At 36.0% G+C, this 21,640-nt stretch overlaps 2 protein-coding genes across 4 annotated transcripts in view; both read left to right on the top strand.

The window, feature by feature from the left end:
- Positions 1-12,732, top strand: part of Cryzl1 (crystallin zeta like 1) — a 33,506-nt gene extending 20,774 nt beyond the window's left edge. Inside the window, exons 7-14 of one of the 3 annotated variants that reach the window (XM_026393535.2) lie at positions 469-602; positions 2,488-2,599; positions 5,066-5,164; positions 6,373-6,494; positions 7,555-7,660; positions 11,165-11,210; positions 11,700-11,726; positions 11,816-12,731. In XM_026393535.2, the coding sequence (XP_026249320.2) occupies positions 469-602; positions 2,488-2,599; positions 5,066-5,164; positions 6,373-6,494; positions 7,555-7,660; positions 11,165-11,210; positions 11,700-11,726; positions 11,816-11,954 (785 nt within the window). In that variant the 3' untranslated portion in view covers positions 11,955-12,731. Of the gene's footprint in view, positions 1-468; positions 603-2,487; positions 2,600-5,065; positions 5,165-6,372; positions 6,495-7,554; positions 7,661-11,160; positions 11,211-11,699 lie in introns of all 3 variants that reach the window. The other 2 variants (XM_077795393.1, XM_026393536.2) reach the window with 2 other exon arrangements.
- Positions 12,733-12,787: 55 nt separating this feature from the next.
- Donson (DNA replication fork stabilization factor DONSON) lies at positions 12,788-21,595 on the top strand. The gene is made up of 10 exons (XM_026393534.2): positions 12,788-13,158; positions 13,786-13,866; positions 14,736-14,939; positions 15,858-16,036; positions 16,948-17,126; positions 17,836-17,914; positions 18,027-18,131; positions 18,568-18,766; positions 20,122-20,334; positions 20,841-21,595. Exons 1-10 carry the CDS (start codon positions 12,850-12,852, stop codon positions 20,976-20,978), a joined length of 1,686 nt encoding a protein of 561 aa, XP_026249319.1. The 5' UTR covers positions 12,788-12,849; the 3' UTR covers positions 20,979-21,595.
- The last annotated feature ends 45 nt before the right edge of the window (positions 21,596-21,640 follow it).

Raw genomic sequence — 21,640 nt, 5'->3', positions numbered from 1 at the left:
AGGTGTCTCCCAAAAACATAATGTTCAACATGAAAGGCAAGAGAGCAAAGAATACTTCTATTTAGATAAAAGTTCAAAACCAAGCAAAACTGAATGATGATTTAGGATTGCATACTTGAGTGATAAGCTATGAAGGTGAATCCCAAATTGAGTTAGAATGGTGACCTCTGGTGGGGAAAGAGAGATTGTTGGAATGATCTTTATGCAGTGTTTCTCTAGTAGGATGGTGCTTATTTACCTTTTGCTTTTCATTTATTAATGCAGCTGTGCTTTATGCCTATCTTAAGAGTGGATTATACGTGGGCAAGAAGGGAAACAAGGAAACCATAATGTTGGGGAAAGAGTAACAGGAGCAGGGGCTTGGACCAAGGCCATGGTCCATGGTTGAAGAGATAGAAAGAAATAGATCTAGAAGGCAGTACGAATAGGACTTGCTAATGGATCGTGTCCTCTTATTCCTTGTGATAGTTCATAAACCAGAAAAGGTTACGTGGACAGAAGCTGCTGGAGCTATTCGGGATGGAGTGCGAGCTTATACAGCCCTGCATTATCTTTCTCATCTCTCTCCTGGAAAATCCGTGCTGATAATGGATGGAGCAAGTGTAAGTGTCAGTGTTTTGTTTTGTTTTGTTTTCCTTAAGAAAAAGATTAAAGTTGACTTAGGAAATTTAGAAACAAGCTAATAGAATTCTTTGCCAATAGATTAATAACAGATTTCTTTTGGGGGGACGCGGGGAGTACCAGGGATTGAATTCGTGGGCCTTTGACCACTGAGATTTCTTACCAGCCTCCCATTTTGTTACCATATACTGCTTTTATCAATAGGAGGCAAAAGTTAGATTTAGTGTAATTAGTTTCTAATTATTTTAAACTTACCAGTACATTAAAAAGCAGACAAAGGGGCTGGGGACATAGCTCAGTTGGTATAGTGCTTTCCTTGCATGTACAGGGCCCTGGGTTTCATCCCCAGAACTACAAAAAAAAAGCAGACAAGTCTCCCCCCACCCCACCCCATGCTGGGGATGGAACTCAGGGCCTTGTGCAGTAAGCTCTCTACCACTGAGCTGTATGTCCAGCCAAGCCATTTTTCTTCATTCCTGTTATACAAAGTCTGGAATTCCTACTGGTTTTGTATCTATCATATCACCAAAACTTACACTTACGTTAATAAAGTTTTGGTGTCAAAATAAACTGATTTAAATGTATTCCATATATCATCAAAAACAGACTATCATAATAATAGACACTAAAAGATTATGTAAAATAGCTGGTCTTGGGCTGGGGTTGTAGCTCAGTGGTAGAGCATTTGCCTTGCATGTGTGAGGCACAGGGTTTGATCCTCAGCACCACATAAAAATAAATAAGTAAAGATATTGTATCCATCTACAACTGAAAAAAAAATAGCTGGTCTTGGTGGCACACGTGTAATCCCAATGATTCTGGAGGCTGAGGCAGGAGGATCACAAGTTTGAGGCCAGCCTGAGCAATTTAGTGAGACCTTAAGTAACTTAGAGAAACCCTATCTCAAAAAGAGCTGGGGATGTGGCTCAATGGTTAAGCACCCCTGGGTTTAATTCCCAGTACCAAAAATATAGAATATGTAAAATATTATATTCTAAAATGGTTGCAAAACTTGAGATGAATCTATAGTTTTCTATTTGGCTGTTGATGAAAATCATTTTCCTCTCCTTTTCTCTGGAAAAAAGGCAAAGCTATCTTCAGCATTGGCTTCAGCCTGATGTCCAATATCAGGGTAGTAGTGTTTCCCTGTGCTCACCTCACAGGTCCAAATACAGATGGAGTGTTTAAAGTGCTCCAGTCTCCAAAGAGAGGTAGCTAGATTCCTGCAGGTACTTCAATAATGCCCTGACAGCCTCCTTTTCTCTTTCCATGGTCACATTTCTGAATGTGGCCTTCCATCCTAGAAATGATGTGCAGTGGTCAGACCTGAGCATGTGATTCATGCAGCCTTTCTACTCCCCTTTCTGAAGAAGTCAATCAGATGTTTAGCCTACTAATCTTATTTGCTTTTTTCCTTTTTATTATAACATTTTTTGTTTTGGGGTATTTTGTTTTTTGTTTCCCTAGGAAGAACTCAGGAGCAGTCTACCTTGGGGCTACATCCCCAGCCCTTTTTAATTTTTATTTGTTTATTTATGTTTTAAGCCAGGTGCAGTGGTGCATGCCTGTAATCCCAGTAACTTGGGGTACTGAGATAGGAAGATCACAGATTCAAGGCCAGCTTCAGCTACTCAGCAAGACCCTATCTCAAAAATAAAAAGGGCTGTTAATATGGCTCAATGCAAAGTACCCTGGGTTCAATTCCTAGTACCAAAAAAAGTGTATGTACATGTACATATATACATGTGTGTGTGTATGCTATATATGTATACAATATATATGCTATACATTTTGTATAGCATAAATAGATTGGATATGGCCTGTACCCTGTATTTGTTAACCCATCATGTATGTGTTTTCACACAGGCATTTGGCACAATAGCCATTCAGTTAGCACACCACAGAGGAGCCAAAGTGATTTCAACAGCATACAGCCTAGAAGACAAGCAGTGCCTTGAAAGACTTAGGTCTTATATAGGTGGGTAACATTACTCAGCACAGATTTTAGAACATGAAGTTTTTCAGGGAAATAAAAACTGCACTGATAAAATGAAGTACAGAATCACAAATGAAAGTCAATTTTAAAATGCACTAACAGCTAAAAAATAATTTGTGCTGATTCCAAATTTACTTAAGTAATATCTTTAATTATTTAAAAATTTTAAACTTACATCTTTCAATTTTTTTAAATTTTTGTCTTACCAACTTACCCAAGTTTGCATTATTAAGTGAACTTTGACACACTTAAGAAATACCTGTTGTTTCTTTGGTTTCAGTCAATAAATCAATATATTTTGCACCATTCTGTGTTTCTCAACCTCTTTTACCCCATCATGTGTCCTTAAAGTTGTTTATTTTCTGTGAGACAAATGATCCATGCACATAGAAACACAAGTCAGATATAGTTTAAGGTGAGCAGGACATGGTGGAGACTGTGAGCTCTTACAAAAGTTGAACCTAAAAAATAAATAAAAATTAAAAAGTTGAACCTATTCAAACAGCAGTGAGTATGGAGAGGAAGAAAATAGGAACAGAGAAACTGACAGAAAAAGAGCAAAGAGGATGAACAGAGTATAAGTGAAGGGAGGCAGGAAGGAAAGTAATGTTCATTGAATAATGTGGACATTTCCTCCTTAAGTTCTCAACAGCCTTGTGGTGGATGACCATGAAGTAGCTTCTCAGAATTTAACTAGTTTCTGCAAGTTATACAATTAGACAAAGAGACTGGAATGGGTTTTGATGCCTGATCTAACAGTAGAACCCATGTTATTTCCATTGTTCTATTATGCATCCTGCAGAGATAACCAAGAAATGAAAGGGAGGCAATACAGGGGTTGAAGGAGAAGAGGAAGAAGAATAGATTCAAAAGTTTAATGGAAGACTGGGGATGTAGCTCAGTGTTAGATCTCTTGCCAAGCATGCCTGAAAGCCTAGCTTCACTCTCGACACTACAAAAAAAAAATGGAAGGAAGGAAATAGAAAATAGAATGTAGAAAGAAAGCAAAAGGTATTATTGAAGGGAAAGGTTTCTTATTGGTTAATTCTACCCTTCCGAGATTATTTCAGTCATCTTTCCCTTATGTCTTCTATCCCATTCCCCAAATCTCAGATTACTGTTCCTCTAATCTGAACATCTCTGAGAGTAATTCTCTTCAACAAGGTGTTGAAAATATTTATAGGTGGGTCTGGGATGTTGCTCAGGGTAGAGCATTTGCCTGGCATGCACCAAGTCCTGGATTCAATCCAAAGTACCACAAAAAATAGAAATAAAAAATTTAAAACTGCAATATAAACATTTCCTTGTTTGCTAGTTCAAGTTCTGATTGTTCTATTATATAGAAATATAATTATTTTTTCTTTTTTTAATATCTTTATTTTACTTATTTCTTTTTATGTAGTGCTGAGGATTAAAACCAGGGCCTTGCACATGCTAAGTGAGCACTCTACCACTGAGCCATAACCCCAGCCCTATAATTATTTTTTCTACTAATATAATACTTTTAAAGTAACCAGTTAAGGGCTGGGGATGTGGTTCAAGTGGTAGCGCGCTCGCCTGGCAGGCGTGCGTGTGGCCCGGGTTCGATCCTCAGCACCACATACAAAGATGTTGTGTCCACCTAGAACTAAAAAATAAATATTAAAAAAATTCTCTCTCTCTCTCTCTCTCTCTCTCTCTCTCTCTCTCTCTCTCTCTCTCTCTCTTAAAAAAAAGAAGTCCCAAATTTAACAAAAAATAAATAAATAAAGTAACCAGTTAAGATTAGTTTAATTTTCACTAACAGATAAAAATAATCATGTTCCTTTTCCTTACCTTCAGGACTTTTCTCCATTTTGGGTAGCAAGGGGAGGGGTTCTGTGACTGAGAAAGGATAAAACAGCTTATAGTAGATAAGTACCATGTTGACAACTATTCTTTTGTATTACTGAACTTTAAAAATGAATAAATCTAAACATATTTAAGAAACTGCTTGCTCTTCCAATTCACATTGTAATATGAATGATACATATATATCTCTGTGTTTTCAGATTCTCAGTTCTAGTAACATAAACTAAGCTATTGAGAGCAATCTTCTGCATCCACAGACCATCCTTGGACTACTTTATCCACAAAATGCTCATATTTTTCTTTTACTGAATTTATCAGTCCCTTCATTTAGAATTGAACCTTATCAAAATTAGGCTCAATGGAAAAATGTTTTATTGAAATATAATTTTCCCCTTTAAATTTAATATTTAATAATTAAACTGCTTAACTCATTTCAGAAAATAGATTTTTTTTCTCCCCCTGATTGGCTTGTGTTGATCACATACAGAATAATACAATTTGTTTTGAACAACTAATAATAATAAAAAAATGTTTTGAACAACTAATAAATAAAATTTAAAAAAATAAAATTAAAAAAAAAAAGAATAATACAATTGCCTGATTTCCTGTCCTTTACAGCCCGAGTGATTGATGTATCCAATGGGAAGGTTGATGTTGCTGAAAGCTGTTTGGAAGAAACAGGAGGCCTGGGAGTAGATATTGTTCTAGATGCTGGAGGTTGGTACCTACAAAATCAGTAGCTTATTTAGTTTTTTTCAGTTTGGTGAATTTCAGGGGAAAATTAAAAAAAAAAAACAGGGAATAATTGTTAATGCATTTATTAAATTGGATGTTTAATTCCAGGCCTTTTTTTTTTTTTTTTTTTTTTTAAACTAAAGACTTGTCTGTTTAAATTGGAGCTTCCTGGACTGGAACTATAGCTCAGTGATAGAGTGCTTGCCTCACAGGTGTGAGGCCCTGGATTTGATCCTCAGCACCACTTAAAAATGAATAAATAAATAAAGATATTTGTCCATCTACCACTAAAAAAAAAAATACTTTTAAAAATAAAGTAAAATAAATTGGAGTTTCCTCATATTATTCCATTGTAATCACTGTGTATCTGAAAGGATAGACTTGAAGTTTAAGTAACAGAAGACAAATCTCTGTAAGAAACCTATTTCTGTGATCTCATTTGGTCCCAGATAGTACACATTATTATCCAGATGTCTGTCTGCAGTCATTTCTGCTATGTGTGGCTGCCCTCTATTTGGATGGTTGATTTCTGTGGTGTCTATTGGAAAACATATAGAAATTTCTTAAGTTTTCTCTCTTCTTGAACTTTCTTAGTTTAACCAATATCTATTCAACACGTAATCTGTACACTTCTGTATATATATACACACATATATATGTATATATATTTTTAAATTTTTTTAATTGTCAATGGACTTTTTTTTATATATATAATATATGGTGCTAAGAATTGAACCCAGTGCCTCGTTGTGAATACCACCTTGGCCATCATGTGTGGGTTTTGTTTTTCTGAAACCATTTTCAAGATTTAAATTTCAAGATTTGCAAGTAACTCATATGACTATTTTGAATCTGAATGCTTTAATTAGAAAGCAGCTCATCCCACTGTTTTAAGCCATCATTGTTATAATTAATTCATTACAAGACTTAACTATGTATTATGTTACATATTACCTTAGTTTCCAAATGCAAACATACTATTTCATTTATAATGAAATATAGAATAAACCTTATAAATATGTTCAATATGAAAGGTATATTTTAAAGTATCTGAATGTACTGTGTGTTGCCTTGTTCTAGGAAAAATGCCTCCACATTACCATATTAAAAAGTAAAACTTTTTGAACAACAAGTTTTTGTCAGATTAATATAAAATGTCTCTTTTCTCTCTCTATATATTCATTTACAAGTGAGATTATATAGTAAAGATGATGAACCAGCTGTAAAATTACAACTACTACCGCATAAACATGATATCATCACGCTTCTTGGTGTTGGAGGCCATTGGATAACAACAGAAGAAAGCCTTCAGGTATTATCAGAAACAATAAAGCATTACTGTTAGAACAAAGGAATGTAATTAAAAAGAATAATGCCTAAATCTTGTTTGAGGCAAGGTATGGCTAAATTAATACAAATTCTGAATTATACCCTATGTTTAAAGAAATGTAGTTTGTTTTTTATGTTAAATACATGTTGGCCAAAATGTTAAAATAATGCCTAGTAGGAGAATTCTTCAGTTAGAATGAATTATAATTTTATTTAGTTATTTGAAAGTAGTGAGTTCTGAATTTTAAATTGTATTTCAGGACTGAGGATGTAGTTCAGTGGTAGAGTGCTTGCCTTGCATGCTTAAGGCCCTAGGTTCAATCCCCACCACTCCAGAAAAAAACTTGATTTCTGGGCACAGTGGCACATGCCTGTAATCACAGTAACTTAGGAGGCTGAGGCAGGATGATCACAGGTTCAAGGACAGCCTCAGCAATTTAGGCACTAAGCAACTTAGCAAAACCCTGTTTTCAATAAAAAATACAAGTGCTAGGGATGTAACTCAGTGGTAAATTGCCTTTGGGTTCAATCCCCAAAATAATTTTTAAAAAAATTAAAAACTACTCTTTTCTTAGTAACAAACATCACTGACATATACTTAAAATATTTCTGTATAAAATTATACAACTTCCTAATTATTTAAATTGGAAGTACTGTTTAAATGTATCAATAAGTTATCTTCCAAATGTTTTTCTGTAGAATTCAAATTAACATGTAATGGGTGATATGCCAATACCATAATTCTCATATGCCAATCTTGACTTTTTACTGTTCTTATGAAGGTGACTGGTAATACCTCAACCACTTCAGTACTAGGATTCTAGATTGGTCCTTCATCTAACCTATACACCTTGCTGTGTCTTCATCATTTGGAGCCATAAAATAGAAAATAAAGCATTACACCAACATTATAGTTTACGTATTATTAAAGTTTACTGTTTTTGTAATTTGGACATTATTTAATTTTTTTCTAGCTATGCTACTAATCATCCTTCTGCTCTTAGGCTCACAGTAATTGATTGGTCTTTATTTATTCTGTCAAGTTGGATCCTCCAGATAGCCATTGCCTTTTCCTCAAAGGAGCAACGGTGGCTTTCCTTAATGATGAAATTTGGAATTTGTCAAATGTACAACAGGGAAAATATCTTTATATCCTTTTCTTCTACTGACTTGTTTTAGGCTTGAAATTTACTTTGAACTCTACTTTCATATGATAATAAGAAAAATAATTATCTGTTAATTCTCCTTGAGTATGCCAAACAGTGTTCCAAGTGTCTTGCAGGTATTTGTTTAAATGTTAAAACAACCCATGAGATTTAAGTATTATTATCTCTGTTTCACAGTTGAAGAAGGACAGAGAGGTTAGTGTATGTGCAAGTACACAGCTATCAAATGGCAGAAAAGAATCACACCCAGAGGGCTGGGGATATAGCTCAGTTGGTAGAGTGCTTGGCTCATAAGCACAAGGCCCTGGGTTCAATCCCCAGCACCATTAAAAAAAAAAAAAAAAAATCACACCCAGAAAGCCTCCCTCCTTTCAGGGTCAGAAATAAACCATAATATCATGTGGAAGATGGTTTGGTTTTCTCTTTAACCTGACATTACACATGTCGCCTTGAGAGGTGTACACCTTACCTTTATGATGGTATCATTGCACACAAAAAATTCACAGTACTTATCTAAACAGTTGGTATTTTATAATATCAGTGCTGAGAAATCTTCATCACATGAGGCTGCATCTGGATTTTTAAAAATAGAAATCATTCAGTTGGTTATGGTGATGCATGCCTGTAATCTCAACTACTCTGGAAGCTAAGGTAGGATTGCAAGTTTGAGGCCAACCTCAGGAATTTAATGAGACCCTGTCTCAAAAAAAAAAAAAAAAAAGGCGAAGAATGTAGGTCAATGTGCACCTGGGTTCAATCCCTTGTACCACCAAAACAAAAAGTCATTAGAGACAAATCTAGTGAATGAAGTCAAATCATTCCAGTTTTGGTGAAAGTAATGAGAAGTTTTCCTGTGAGAAGGAAGGTGAAAGCAATTCCAAAAAGAAAAGTCCAAAATTCTCTCAAGGAGAGTCAACTTCTCTTAAGAATTGCTTTTATTTCAAAAATCACCATTTTATATACAGTTGTACTTAATAAGTTTCAATGTATTGGATAAAAAGATCTTCATTATATGATAACTTTTGTGTGAAGAGATTTACATACCTTTACATTTGTCTCCACTGAACACCATACATTACCTTTGTCAAATGTGCATAGTTATATGTGTGCGATGTGTATAGAGGTCAGCCCCTTCTAGGAGTAATGAAAGATTTATTTCAAAGGTTTAAAATAGTAATATTAGGGTTAGGGTATAGATCAGTGGTAGAGAACCTGCCTAGCATGTGCAGGGCCTGATTCAATCTCAGTACACCAAACAAAAAAGAAAAAACAATAATGTGTAATAAGGATACTGAATGTGTTGCATGTTAAGGAGATTTCAGAACTCTTTCCTATAGTAATTATAGTAGTCTAAAATATTTTGATTAAATATTTTTCTAAGAAATTTTTTATTTCCTTATTTTAAAAATTGCGTCCAGGGTCACAATTATCTAGGATAACATGAGATATGAACAATAGAGAATATTATATAACTATTACAAATAGTAGCTGGGCATGGTGCCATCCACCTAATCTAATGGCTAGGGAAGCTGAGGCAGGAGGATCACAAATTCAAAAGTCAGCCCCAGCAACTTAGGGAGGTCTTAAGCAACTTATGAAGACCTTGTCTCAAAAAATATATGAAAAAGGTAGGAGATGTGACTTCATGGGTTCAATCCCTAGTACCCATCCCCAAAAAGCAAATAACATTAGTTAGCATGTTTTAAATCTTACATGTGAGAATCAAAGTTGACTGTTTTTCCTGTGTTAATTATCTCAAACCACTTCTAGCTATGATGAGAACATTTTAACTTATTTGCAAATCCCTGGATCAGGTTGAAATATGACATGTTTATATGAAATAATGTTAAATTTTCCAAAATCAAAAATATATGCTCTATACAGACCGTCTCCAACTCAATGATGGTTCATCTTAAGATTTTTTTACTTTATGGGTTTTGCCAAAGCAATATACATTCAATAGAAAACATACTTTGAATTTTTTAAAAATTTTTTAGTTGTCAATGGGCCTTATTTATTTATTTACTTATTTATATGTGGTGCTGAGAATGGAACCTAGTGCTTTACACACATGCTAGGCAAGCACTCTACTACTGAGCTACAACCCCAGTCCTGTACTTTGAATTTTTTAAAATATTTATTTATTTTTTAGTTGTAGATGGACACAATACTTCCATTTCGTTTGTTTTTATGTGGTGCCGAGGATCGAACCCAGTGCCTCACTTGTGCAAGGCAGGCGCTCTACCACTGAGCCCCAGCCCTAGCCCTTTGAATTTTTACCTTTTCCTGGGCTAGCCATATGCAGTACAATACACTGCATTTTCTTGCAATGCTGGGCAGCAGCAACAACAAGATGTATCTTCCAGTCAGCTGCAAGATCATGAGGAGAAACAACCAATACTATGCAGTATACTGTGTTGCTAAACAGGATATTTGGTAGGTTATTATTAAATGTACTTTTGATTTATGATATGTTTAGATTAGAGTGGATTTATTGGGACAAAATCCCATCATAAGTCATAGGGCATCTATATGTGTGTGTGTGTATATATATATATACACGCACACGCACGCGTGCACACACACACCAATTTATTTTTCGTTTGTTTGTTTGGTAGTACTGGATATTGTATCCAGGGACACTCTATCACTGAACTACATCCTGCAGACTGTTTTTTTTTGAGACAAGGCCTTGCTAAATTGCCCAGGTTGGCTTCGAACTTCTGATCCTCCTGCCTCAGCATCCTGAATCTCTGGGATTACAGACATGAGCCACCGCACCCAGCAATTTCAGAAACAGAAGTATAAAGACATTTGCAGGGATGTGAATATGTGAATTAATGTTCTTTAGGTCATTCCTCTTTTAAAAGGACTTATGATCATATTTTCTAATTTATGTTTTCTAAAGTCCTGAGTCAGTCTTTAGTTCTCACTTGTACAGAGGCCCCTCAATCACTTCACATAAGCTTGTTGTTGCTTGATTTAACATAGACAACTCCTTCCAGCTTTTTGATTCTATGCCTTAAATAATTCTTCAGTATTAGCAATCACATAGTTTTGATCTCAATATTATGATTTCACTTAAGTTCCCAACAAAGATTTTTTCATTTTACATAATTTTGATTCTGTTAGTGACATATATCACACACACATACTTTGGTCTGTTACCAACCAGACATAAGAGATGTGAAAAGTAAGTGCTAAATACATCATTCTGCCTTCATTCATTGGTATAAAAGTGGTCATCCCTTAGGCTTGCTGCTCTTCCCACCTATACTTAGAAATTTAGACTTAGTAATACCAACTCTCTCAAATCATTCCTGTTTTACAGGTAAACTTGACAGCTTACAGAATTTCTGTAACAACATTTTGAATTTCTGAGAGTGCAAAACTTGAAAAAGAACTGACCTGCCTAGTTTCTTCAGCCTATTGAATGTTTTTAATCCTTTCTCTTTAATGTTGCCACCTTAACAATCCTTCCAGCTACGCATTTTAAAAGATGTGATGGAGAAGTTATCAGCTGGTGTTTTTAGGTATGCTAAAGTGCCAAATCATTTTTATTTTTCTATTCCCCAGGAGATAATGTTTTTGTTTCAGCTTTTGCAGTATACCTGTTGCCTCCATATCTTATTTAGTTTAGATAAACATTTACCACTTAATATTTCTCAAAGTATATCTGGTGTTATATCAGTAAGTTTTCCCGAAGATAGAAATGTCCTATGAGTTTCCTGCCTTCTGCTCCTTTCTGTACTTCGCTCTTTGCATTTTCTCATCACCCCTCCCAAATAATCCATAGCTTGAAAAGAGGGAAAAATACAATATGTTTAAGTTGAATCAGTTTACCACTTAGAATGGATAAAGAAGGTATTTTTCCCCTTGAAAATTTAACCAATTTTAACAGTGGAATACTAATGGACAAGTTTGATCTATTTTAAAGTAATATAGCTAAACTATGGCAACTGTCAACTATTGTCCAGTGTGTTCTGAACATTTGTGACGTGTGTAATAATTTTTCTCTCCAGACCTCAGTTGGATGAACCTATTCCACTGTACGAGGCAAAAGTTTCCATGGAAGTTGTTCAGAAAAATCAAGGAAGAAAAAAGCAAGTTGTTCAATTTTAATCTTCTTCTTTCTCAGACCTCAGCTGGATGAACCATCCATCACAGTATTTGAAGCCAGAGTTTTCCTTGGAAATTGGGAAAAATCAAGGAAGATAAAAGCAAGTTGTTCAGTGTTTAAGCATGTTTTCTGGCTCACAAGATGTTTGGTTATTTGACATATTTGAAAAATATTTTCCAATTTATTGTGCAGATGATCCAAGATAATTCTATAACATTTGAAGGGGGTACTCTGAAAGCTATCTTTAGTTGTTGTTTTTTTTTCCCACACATTTTCCTCTCCTATAAAATTCTTCTAATGGGAAAAACTTCTGCTTTCAGCAAAATCCACACCATTCTACTGAGTCTGTTACAGGCCTTGTTATACTGTGAAAGTAATGCTATTAATTATGTATTATTTCCATTTTAAACAACTTAACAAGCCTTTCTGTGCTGTCAAAATTCAAGTTTTTGAATATATTTTCAGGTCTCAAAAGTATCTAACTCATATACACTTAAATTTTGTTTTGAATTATTCAATCATTTCGAGTTTCTTCAGGAACAAGGATCACAGGAACTTGTCCTGTGGGAGCTGTGGAGAATTTGCGTGAAGGGCTGGGACTGCCTGGCCTTGGGAAAAGGGTACTGAGCTTGAAGTGTGCTGTTTTCTGAGTTCTCTGTTGGGGAAGGAGGGCATGGGTAGGCGCTGGCCCTGTCACCACCTCTATGGACACAGCAGCCCATCAGCAGCCCCAGAGCCCAGACCTCTACCCTGGTGATGACTTCCCTATTGCAGACTTGAGTAGCGTTCAGCCATTTCGATGCCCAGTGGTGTAGTGTACACCTGCCCTGGGCCAAGTGCTGCCCGCAGTCGCCTCTTCTCACGGCAGGACCACAGCCCAGAACCTGGCGAGAGCGGCCTGAGGAACGCAGCCGGGGGCGGGACCTCGCGGGAGGCCTGCCTGCCGCGCACGTCCCGCGGCGGCGCGCGGGGGCGGGGCCACGTCGGGGGCGGGGCCGCGGCGCGCGGGAAGTGCTTGCTGGGCGGTCGGTCGGCCTGAGCCGCTTCGCGTCATGGCCCTTTCGGTACCCGGCTACTCGCCCAGCTTCAAAAGGCCGCCGGAGATAGTGCGGCTCCGAAGGAGAAGGTCCCGGAGCCAAAAGGCCGCCGCCTCCAGCCCCCTCGAGCTGCGGGAGCCGACGCCTCGCCGCGCCGCCTTGGCGGCAGGGCTGCTGCTCCGCCCCTTCCCGGCCGCTGCCGGCAGAATCGGCGGTCCGACCGCGGCCCGCAGGAACCCTTTCGCCCGCCTGGACAACCGGCTGCGGGTCGCCGCGGAGGCCTCGGACGGGCTGCCCCGCGGCCAACCGGAGGCGCCGAGCTCGGTGAGTGTCTCTGTGCCTGCCAGGCGAGGGGCTGTCATCTTTTGTGGAGGGCCAGCTGTGAATTAGGGATGGGAAGTTCTAACGTTCGGGGCAGAGAAATGGGCGCGAAGAGTTTCTGTCGCCTGTGGCCTGAGGGTGCTCTGAGCCTTGGGGGCCGATGCTCTTGAAAGACGGGGTTTGTGGAGGCTGCCCCATGTGCGGCGCCTCTGCTCGAGCGTGGACGTAAACTGCGAGAGAGCGCAAGAAAGCCTTAGAACCCGTCCTGGAGGGCAGCTTGGACGGCACCGTGCTTCTCTCGGACACAAAACTACGCGGGATGGAGGAATAGTGAGGATAAATCTGTTCAGAATTCACGAGAATTTGTCTTAATCTGAAGCCTTTTGGGTCTTTTAGCTTAAAGTTTGTATGTCAATTATTAAATACACAAAACTGGCCTTTTTCCCTATTAATTTTAATGTTAAAGTTCAGACCCAAAGTGAAAAAACTGATAGGATTGAATGGAGTGTGTATAAATTTGTGTGCACTGGCATTTACTGAGAAGGTGGTTTGCCAAGTGAGCCTCTGTACCCATTTAAAGCAAATTTTAGCATTATTTAAGTTTTAAAAGGACAATTTTCTTATCTTCAGTTTTCAGATACCAATCAAGAAAATGATATGCTATGGGAAGAGACGTTATCTGAAAAAACAACAGCTACCGAACTATCCCAGGTAATACTTTTTTAATATCATTAGAATATATGTTTTTATAAATGCATCCTTCTCAGAAGCATTTTGCTTGAAAAATAGTTTTGCAGAGATACTTGAAAGTGATTATCTTTGTACCAGAGTTAAAAAGATGGCATCAGCCAAGATAAAGAACTTGGTATGTTATAGTAAGGATTGCTATAATGGTCACCAGAATTAAAGTAGGCATAGTGAATGAGAGTTGTTGGTTGCCCTTTACCCCCATCAGTTTTTTAACACTCTTCTTTCTTGAGCTTATCACTCAGAGGAACCCCTCCATATAAGCTACTAATTCAACTTGATCCTTTACTAAATCTTCAAAACAAATCCTCCGGTTACCTCCACACAATGACTTATCTACAAGAATTTTTGTACTGTAGATAATGTTGACTTGAAAAGACCGCAAAACAGGTTAATGGTAGATTTTTGAGATCAGAAAATGATTCTGAAATATGGCCTTAAAGGGTCCTACCTAAAGTTACCTGCAGGAAGAGCAGCTTAGCATAAGTTCCAGAGTTTCAAAGGCTTTAGGTACTTTATCAGACATTGGGAAGATTTCTACTTTGATAGCAACATCTGTAGTACTATATAAGTGTTCTTTTTAGTAAAAACTAAAAAATGAAACAAGTTCCATTCCAACAACACGTTTTTGTTTCTTAGAGAAAACTACTATTAATAGGTCAATATAGCACCTTCCAGAATTTTTCAGTGTGTAGTGTATTTTTAATGATATTTAGTATACAGTTTATATAATTTTGCTATTCAGAGACTGTAGATATGTTAATAAAATATTTAGATTAAAGAGTTTTTCTTGAAACTCTACTGATTTTTGTGTTTTCTTTTTCTTTTAAAAGGCTTCACACATATCATTCTCTGAATTGGATACTCCATTCTCAGAAAATACTGAGTTACCTGTGGACTGGAGTATTAAAACCCGACTCCTTGTCACCTCTTCTCAACCCTTTACCTGGGCAGATCATCTGAAAGCACAAGAGGAGGCTCAAGGTCTTGTTCAGCATTGTAGAGCAACAGAAGTTACTTTGCCTCAAAGTATAAAGGTAATTCTGAAATAAAATAACTTTGTTTTAAAGTAGCCAATAAAGTATTTTAAAATGCTTCTGTAAAATATGAGAGAGATTTCTTCCCATTAAGTTTTTCTTCTGATATTTAAAGATAAAAAGAGTTGGCGAATTTTGTTCCTTCCAAATGGTGCTTTCATACACATTTTTGAGAGATTGTGTAATAGCCCATTAAATAGAGAAACCTGTCCTGAGAATTAATCAATGGTGGAGGCATCAAACCATTCTTTTCTAAGGTTTTTTTTTTTTTTGGAGAGAAAATAAAAGGAAATGAAAAGCAATTGACTAGGTTACAAGAGCAGTGGATTTTACTGGTTTTCTTGTATAGAATATATAGTCTTTTTAGATATGCACTGATATCACTACCTAGGTAATGGTTTATTGTAAATTTAGAGTTCTAGAGTGGTTCTAGAGAAATACACCTTTATTGCTTCGAAGCAGCTCATCAACTCAAACTAAGTTAAAAAGAATTACTTAAAACTTTGTATATCTGTTTCAATAAATCAGGAGGATTGTCATGCATTACCAGTGTACACTGACTATTTTTGAAAGTGTTTCTGTGGGGTACAAGGATTATGTATAGCATAGTGCTCTCTATACAAACATACTTCTACTGCTTATGAAAGAAAATACAGTTTTTGTTTTTAAGGGTAGTAGAAATAGGAGAATGTTGCCATCTGAGTTATTTGTATGTTCCTTCTGATATGTTTAGCAGACTAATTGCTCGCCAGAAAGGTTGTGCCAAAGATAAACTATATTTCAGCCCCTGTAACAGTAATGCTTTTCCATAAAGAGCAATCAAACTTTGTAGATTAAATGTTTGGTATACATTGACTCCGGTAAAATTCTGTACTTCTCATGGGTCAAAAATGATGCACTATCCCTTCTGGATTTTAGGATCCTAAACTCTCCACTGAGCTCCGTTGTGCCTTCCAGCAGAGCCTTATCTATTGGCTCCACCCGGCCTTGTCTTGGTTACCACTGTTCCCTCGTATTGGAGCTGATAGAAAAATGGCTGGAAAGACAATTCCTTGGTCAAATGATGAAACACTGCAACACATTTTAATGAGTGACTGGTAAGATTAGTTCAAAACAAAACTTGTGCAATTCAGTGGTGAATTTTCCTTTCCTTGTGGAAATATAGACTGGTAGAAGGATCTCACTGCCCTGAATTTTAATAACCATTAATAACCAAACATTTAAACTGTTTGCTTCTTTTTTCTCTTATCACTCTTTATCAAAATATGAAAAATATATATATATATATATATACATACATACAGTAAATACAGACAGTAATAATTATTTAATGTTACTTATCAGTGGCTGCTGCTCTTCTCATTAGCATAAGTTGCTAAGAGAAACTTAACAGCTAGTTATCAATCAATTAACGTTATTTTTTTGTTTTGTTTTGTTTTGTTTTTGGTCTGGTAGTAGGGGTTGGACCCAGGAGTGCTATGTCACTGAGCTACACTCCCACCCCCCAGCCTTTTTTATTCTTTGACAGGATATCACAAAGTTGTTGAGGCTGGCCTTGAGATCCTCCTGCCTCAGTCTCCCAAGTTCTGGAATTATAGATATGCATGACAGCTCAATTAAGTTTTGTTAAGAAAAAGGGTAGCATTTAAGTGATAAACACTATTTGTTAAAGTATTAAGAAGTTATCCGTGAGTTCCTGTTATTTCGGTTTCTTTAATTTTTCTTAGTTGAACATGAACACAATACCTTTATTTTACTTACTTATTTTAAGTGGAGCTGAGGATTGAAACCATTGCCTCATGTGTACAAGGCAAGCACTCTACCTCTGAGCCACAACCCCAGCCCCTTAATTCCAGTTTTTTAAAACCAAATTGTACCTAACTGCAAAATTTCAAACCAGAAACTAAAACATTTGTTTTAAGCAAGGTGTCAGACCAAATTATACAAAACCTTAAACATTTAAGTAAATGTTTTAATAATATCTAAGGAAAATTCTTTTGCTTTATAGGTCTGTGAGCTTTACTTCTCTGTATAACCTGCTGAAGACAAAACTTTGCCCCTATTTCTACGTTTGTACCTATCAGTTTACTGTGCTGTTCCGAGCAGCAGGATTCGCAGGAAGTAATGTGATAACAGCTCTAATATCTCCTACAACTAGAGGTTTAAGAGAAGCTATGAAAAATGAAGGTAAAAGTTTAGGTTTGCAGTAGGGATACTGCACTTAATATATAGTAAAAACTTATATATATAAAATTTTAAAAGCTACAATTTGAATTTTCTTTAACATTTAATTACTAGTATTATTTGAAGAAACATTTTTTTTCCTGCAATTGAATAAGCTGTCCATTTCACGTAACTTTGAGTTAATAGTGTACCCTTCTCTAATCTCCTAAGTAAAACTTTAGCACAATTGGCCACAAAGTTACCATCTTAATATGCTCTTCTAGAAATTCTTTCATACTACATTTAAATTATCTACCTCCTGAAAAACTTCATTTTAAAAAATTTATTAATTTATTCTGATTTGTTATATATGATAGCAGAATGCATTTCAATTCATAGTACACAAAAAGAGCACAATTTTTCATATCTCTGGTTGTACACAGTCTCACCATTCATATCTTCATACATGTACTTAGGGTAATGATGTCCATCTCATTCCACCATCTTAATAACTTCATTTTTAAACTGGTCAGCCTATCAGTAATCATGAGATCTGTTTAGTAGATTTAATCAACACGTTTTTAAAAAGTAACACTATATAATTTATGAAAAAGTATCACATGTAGTAACATTGTTTTTCTGAGCCTTTTGTTTCAAGGACATGTGTGCATATGTCTGTGTGTTGTGGACTACTGTCAAAGGTTGAAGAAACTGACTTGTTTTTTTTATACAGGTATTGAATTTTCTTTGCCTTTAATAGAAGAAAATGACCAAAAGAAGAAAGCTCATGGAACAAGCATGGGACTTGGGGAGTATGTGATTAAAATAAGCTTTTACATAGTCCAGTGACTATGGGTTAGTGAAATAGATTTGTAAAAGTAACAGGTTTGTGAAATAGGAACTCTAACTATAGCAATTTCATAGGGAACAAGCAATCAGTGATGAAGATGAAGAAGAGAGTTTTTCTTGGCTGGAAGAGATGGGTGTACAAGATAAAATTAAAAAACCAGATATACACTCTATCAAGCTGTATCCTTTTAATTACAACTAATTTTTACTAAATTATGAGCAGTTTAACATTGGCAGTTTAAAATAACTAATCTTAAATTATCTTTAGATCATATTAAATCTAACTCTCCATTATGACATTAAGAAACAGGACCCTAGGTTATCAATAAACTCTGAACTATTAAATGATTTTTAAGTGAAAACATTTCATGTTGGCTAAGTATGTGGGAGAAGTTTTTGACTAGAGAATGAATTCAGCTTTTGTCAGTTACCAGTTTCTAGCAAATTGAAGTGGCCAACGTTAAGTGGATTTCAAACTTATGAAAGTAGTGAAGAGGAAGTGGTAACATTCTCATTTTGTTGGGGGGGGGGGGTCATAGCTGATTAAGAATGAAGATAACTATTTTCCCAATGGTGTGGGATTTGCTTTTGTAATTTCCTTGATTGTCATCTTCAGCCGTAAAGAGAAACACGAAGTGCAAATGGACCACAGACCTGAGTCTGTTGTGTTGGTGAAAGGAATCAACACCTTTACCCTGCTGAACTTTTTGATCAACTGCAAGAGTTTAGTTGCTACCTCAGGTGCACAGGCAGGACTTCCACCAACCCTTTTATCCCCTGTAGCTTTCCGAGGTGCCACGATGCAAATGCTTAAGGTAATTAAAAGAAATTATACACTTCACAAATTCCTATAATCTACCTTCTAAGAGGAACTTTTTGAAGATACGATTCTTTTTAAAATTGTTTAAAATGTAGATGAACACAGTACCTTTATTTATTGCTATCTGGTGCTAAGGAGCAAACTCAGTTTTTCATACATGCTAGGCAAACGCTCTACCACTGAGGCACAATCACAGCCCTATTGTCATACTTTTTTCAGGGGATGAGGGGGTACCAGGGATTTAACTCTAGGGCCATTGAGCCACATCCTCAGCCCTATTTTGTGTTATTTAGAGACAAGGTCTCACTGAGTTGCTTAGCACCTTGCTTCTGCTGAGGCTGGCTTTGAACTCGTGATCCTTCTGCCTCAGCCACTCTCAGGAGTACTCAACCACTGAACCACATCCCCAGCCCTATTTTGTATTTTATTTACAGACAGGGTCTCACCGAGTTGCTTAGTGCCTAACTGTTGCTGAGGCTGCCTTTGAACTCAGAATTCTCCTGTCTCAGCCTCCTGAGTTGCTAGGATTACAGGCATGTGCCACTGTGTCCAGCTCCAATATGATAAATTCTTAGGAGTTATTTTTTAAAGAATAACTCCTACCAGTGTTGTACTTAACATGTTTTGTTTTTCTCCCTGTAAAAAGTCTTTGATATAACAATTATATATATCAAAGAAATACCTGAAAATTTATGAAATTGATTTTACTTGAATTATATGAAAACTTTTAATGAATAAAGTATAATTGACAGTAAACACATTTTGGTTTTAATCTTTTTTTTAAAAAAAATATTTTATTAGTTGTTGATGAACCTTTATTTATATATGGTGCTGAAAGTCGAACCCAGTGCCTCACACATGCTAAGCAAGGGCTCTACAAGTGAGTCATAATCCCACTCCCTTAGCCTCCTTTCTTGCCATTTAAGGACAGTTAATCTCATTTATTCATCAAGGCAAAGACATAGTCAAAAAAGTTATGTTACAGATCTCAGAAACTGGATCATTGGTTAAATGAAAAAAAAAATGTGTATCTGTATTGAAATATATATTCTCTTAACAGCAATAGAATTGATTTTCCCCAGTATTCTATATTGTCAATAAGTAAATAATTAGATAAAATGCTCTATGAAAAAAAATGTACTGGAAAACTCATACAGAGGATACTGGAGATACTGAAAATTTACTAAACATTTTTACTCATATAATAATGTATTGATGTCTTGAAATTATTTTGTTCCATAATTATTAGAGAAGAAACCCCAAATGAAAATGTTTTGAGTGCACTTCTAACTAAGGAACAAATTCTTGAGAGATGGTGATCATAATTTCCCTTTTTTTTTTCTTATGAAGGCACGAAGTATTAATGTAAAGACACAAGCTCTTTCTGGATACAAAGATCAATTTAGTATGGAGATTACAGGTCCAATCATGCCTCATGCTCTACACTCTATGACCATGCTACTCAAATCATCACAGAGTGGGTCATTTTCTGCAGGACTATATCCACATGAGCCAACAGCTGTATTCAATATCCACCTGCCACTGGATAAATTACTGGATAAAGTAAGTACACCCCTATCAACAGACCATTTTCATTGTAGGTAATTTCCTCTAACTGAAGGAAATAATTTATAGTGAGCTGAATTTGTTTAAAGTTGTGAGACTGCTAATTAAGAATTGCAAAAAGGAAAAATCATTTCTACATGTAATTTTTGTGGGTAAATTTTTTGAATTCAGGCTACTAATGATGACTAAGAACTTTCAAAACTTGAAAGTTCTTAGTCATCATTAGTTTTGCCATTGCTCTGACTCAAAGGTTAATAGTGCAGATTCTTTTGTAGTTTTATGTTAACATTTTTACTAAGGGTATTTATTTAACCATATTTTCCTATAAAAAAACATTTAATATTTTAAGACTTTGTTACTATATACAAATTCTTAGGATTGACTTCTGTATATACGATTAATTACACAAATGGGCCATCTGTCAAAAATTCTCATGGTAATTATTTAAAATCAAGTGTTCAGAGAAAACGTGCTTTTTAACGACATATACATCATTTCCACAGGAAGCTGTTCATAAGGAGCTTACTAACTGTGGGTTGCACCCTAAGACTCTGGAGCAACTTAGTCAAATACCATTACTGGGGAAATCATCTTTACGGAAAGTGGAAGTGAATGACTACATGTGTAATTGGAGATCCTGAGCACCAAAGTAAGCCTAAAAGGAATCTTTGAGGAAAAAAAAAGCAAGGAAATTCAAGATTCTTATACCTTTGGCTTTAAAGTTCATTTTGGAAGTTAAAGAAATGAATATACTTAAAGATGTTCAAGTGTTTATGAACATTAACTTTCTATATTAACTTTTATTACATGCACTGAGCAATAGCATTAAGGCTTTAAATCATTTTCCTTTTACTGTTTTGAAACTAGATTTTGAGATATGAAGACGATACATTTTTTAAAAACCTCAAATAATTTGAGAATTCTATATTGCTATAGTCCCAACTGTACACTGAGTAGAAAACAATTAAAAAGCAGTGTTTCCTTCCAAGTGACAGTTATTTCATGGCATTGTGACTAATGGTGTCAGGGCAAAAATATTACTTTAGTAATTTACCTAAGATTAACAGACTTGTTTTATTAAAAATGGTAGAAAATAAACATAGGCAGTATGTGGAGCTGGTTGGTGATGTACCTACCCGATATATTTCCTACTGGTAGTCGATATATCAAGTTTTCGAGGGGTATTCTAATCGTATGCGTATTATAACAAAGTAGCATTTCATTTTCTTTTGTGTGCATGTGTTGTGTGTATATGCATGTGTATAAAAGTATTTTCATATAAACATGTTTGGAGATCAAAGGC

This window comes from Urocitellus parryii, chromosome 2 (assembly GCF_045843805.1).
Source record: "Urocitellus parryii isolate mUroPar1 chromosome 2, mUroPar1.hap1, whole genome shotgun sequence".
Lineage (NCBI taxonomy): Eukaryota > Metazoa > Chordata > Mammalia > Rodentia > Sciuridae > Urocitellus > Urocitellus parryii.
The sequence above is the reverse complement of the archived record's forward strand: the minus strand, read 5'-3'. Positions and strand labels throughout refer to the sequence as shown.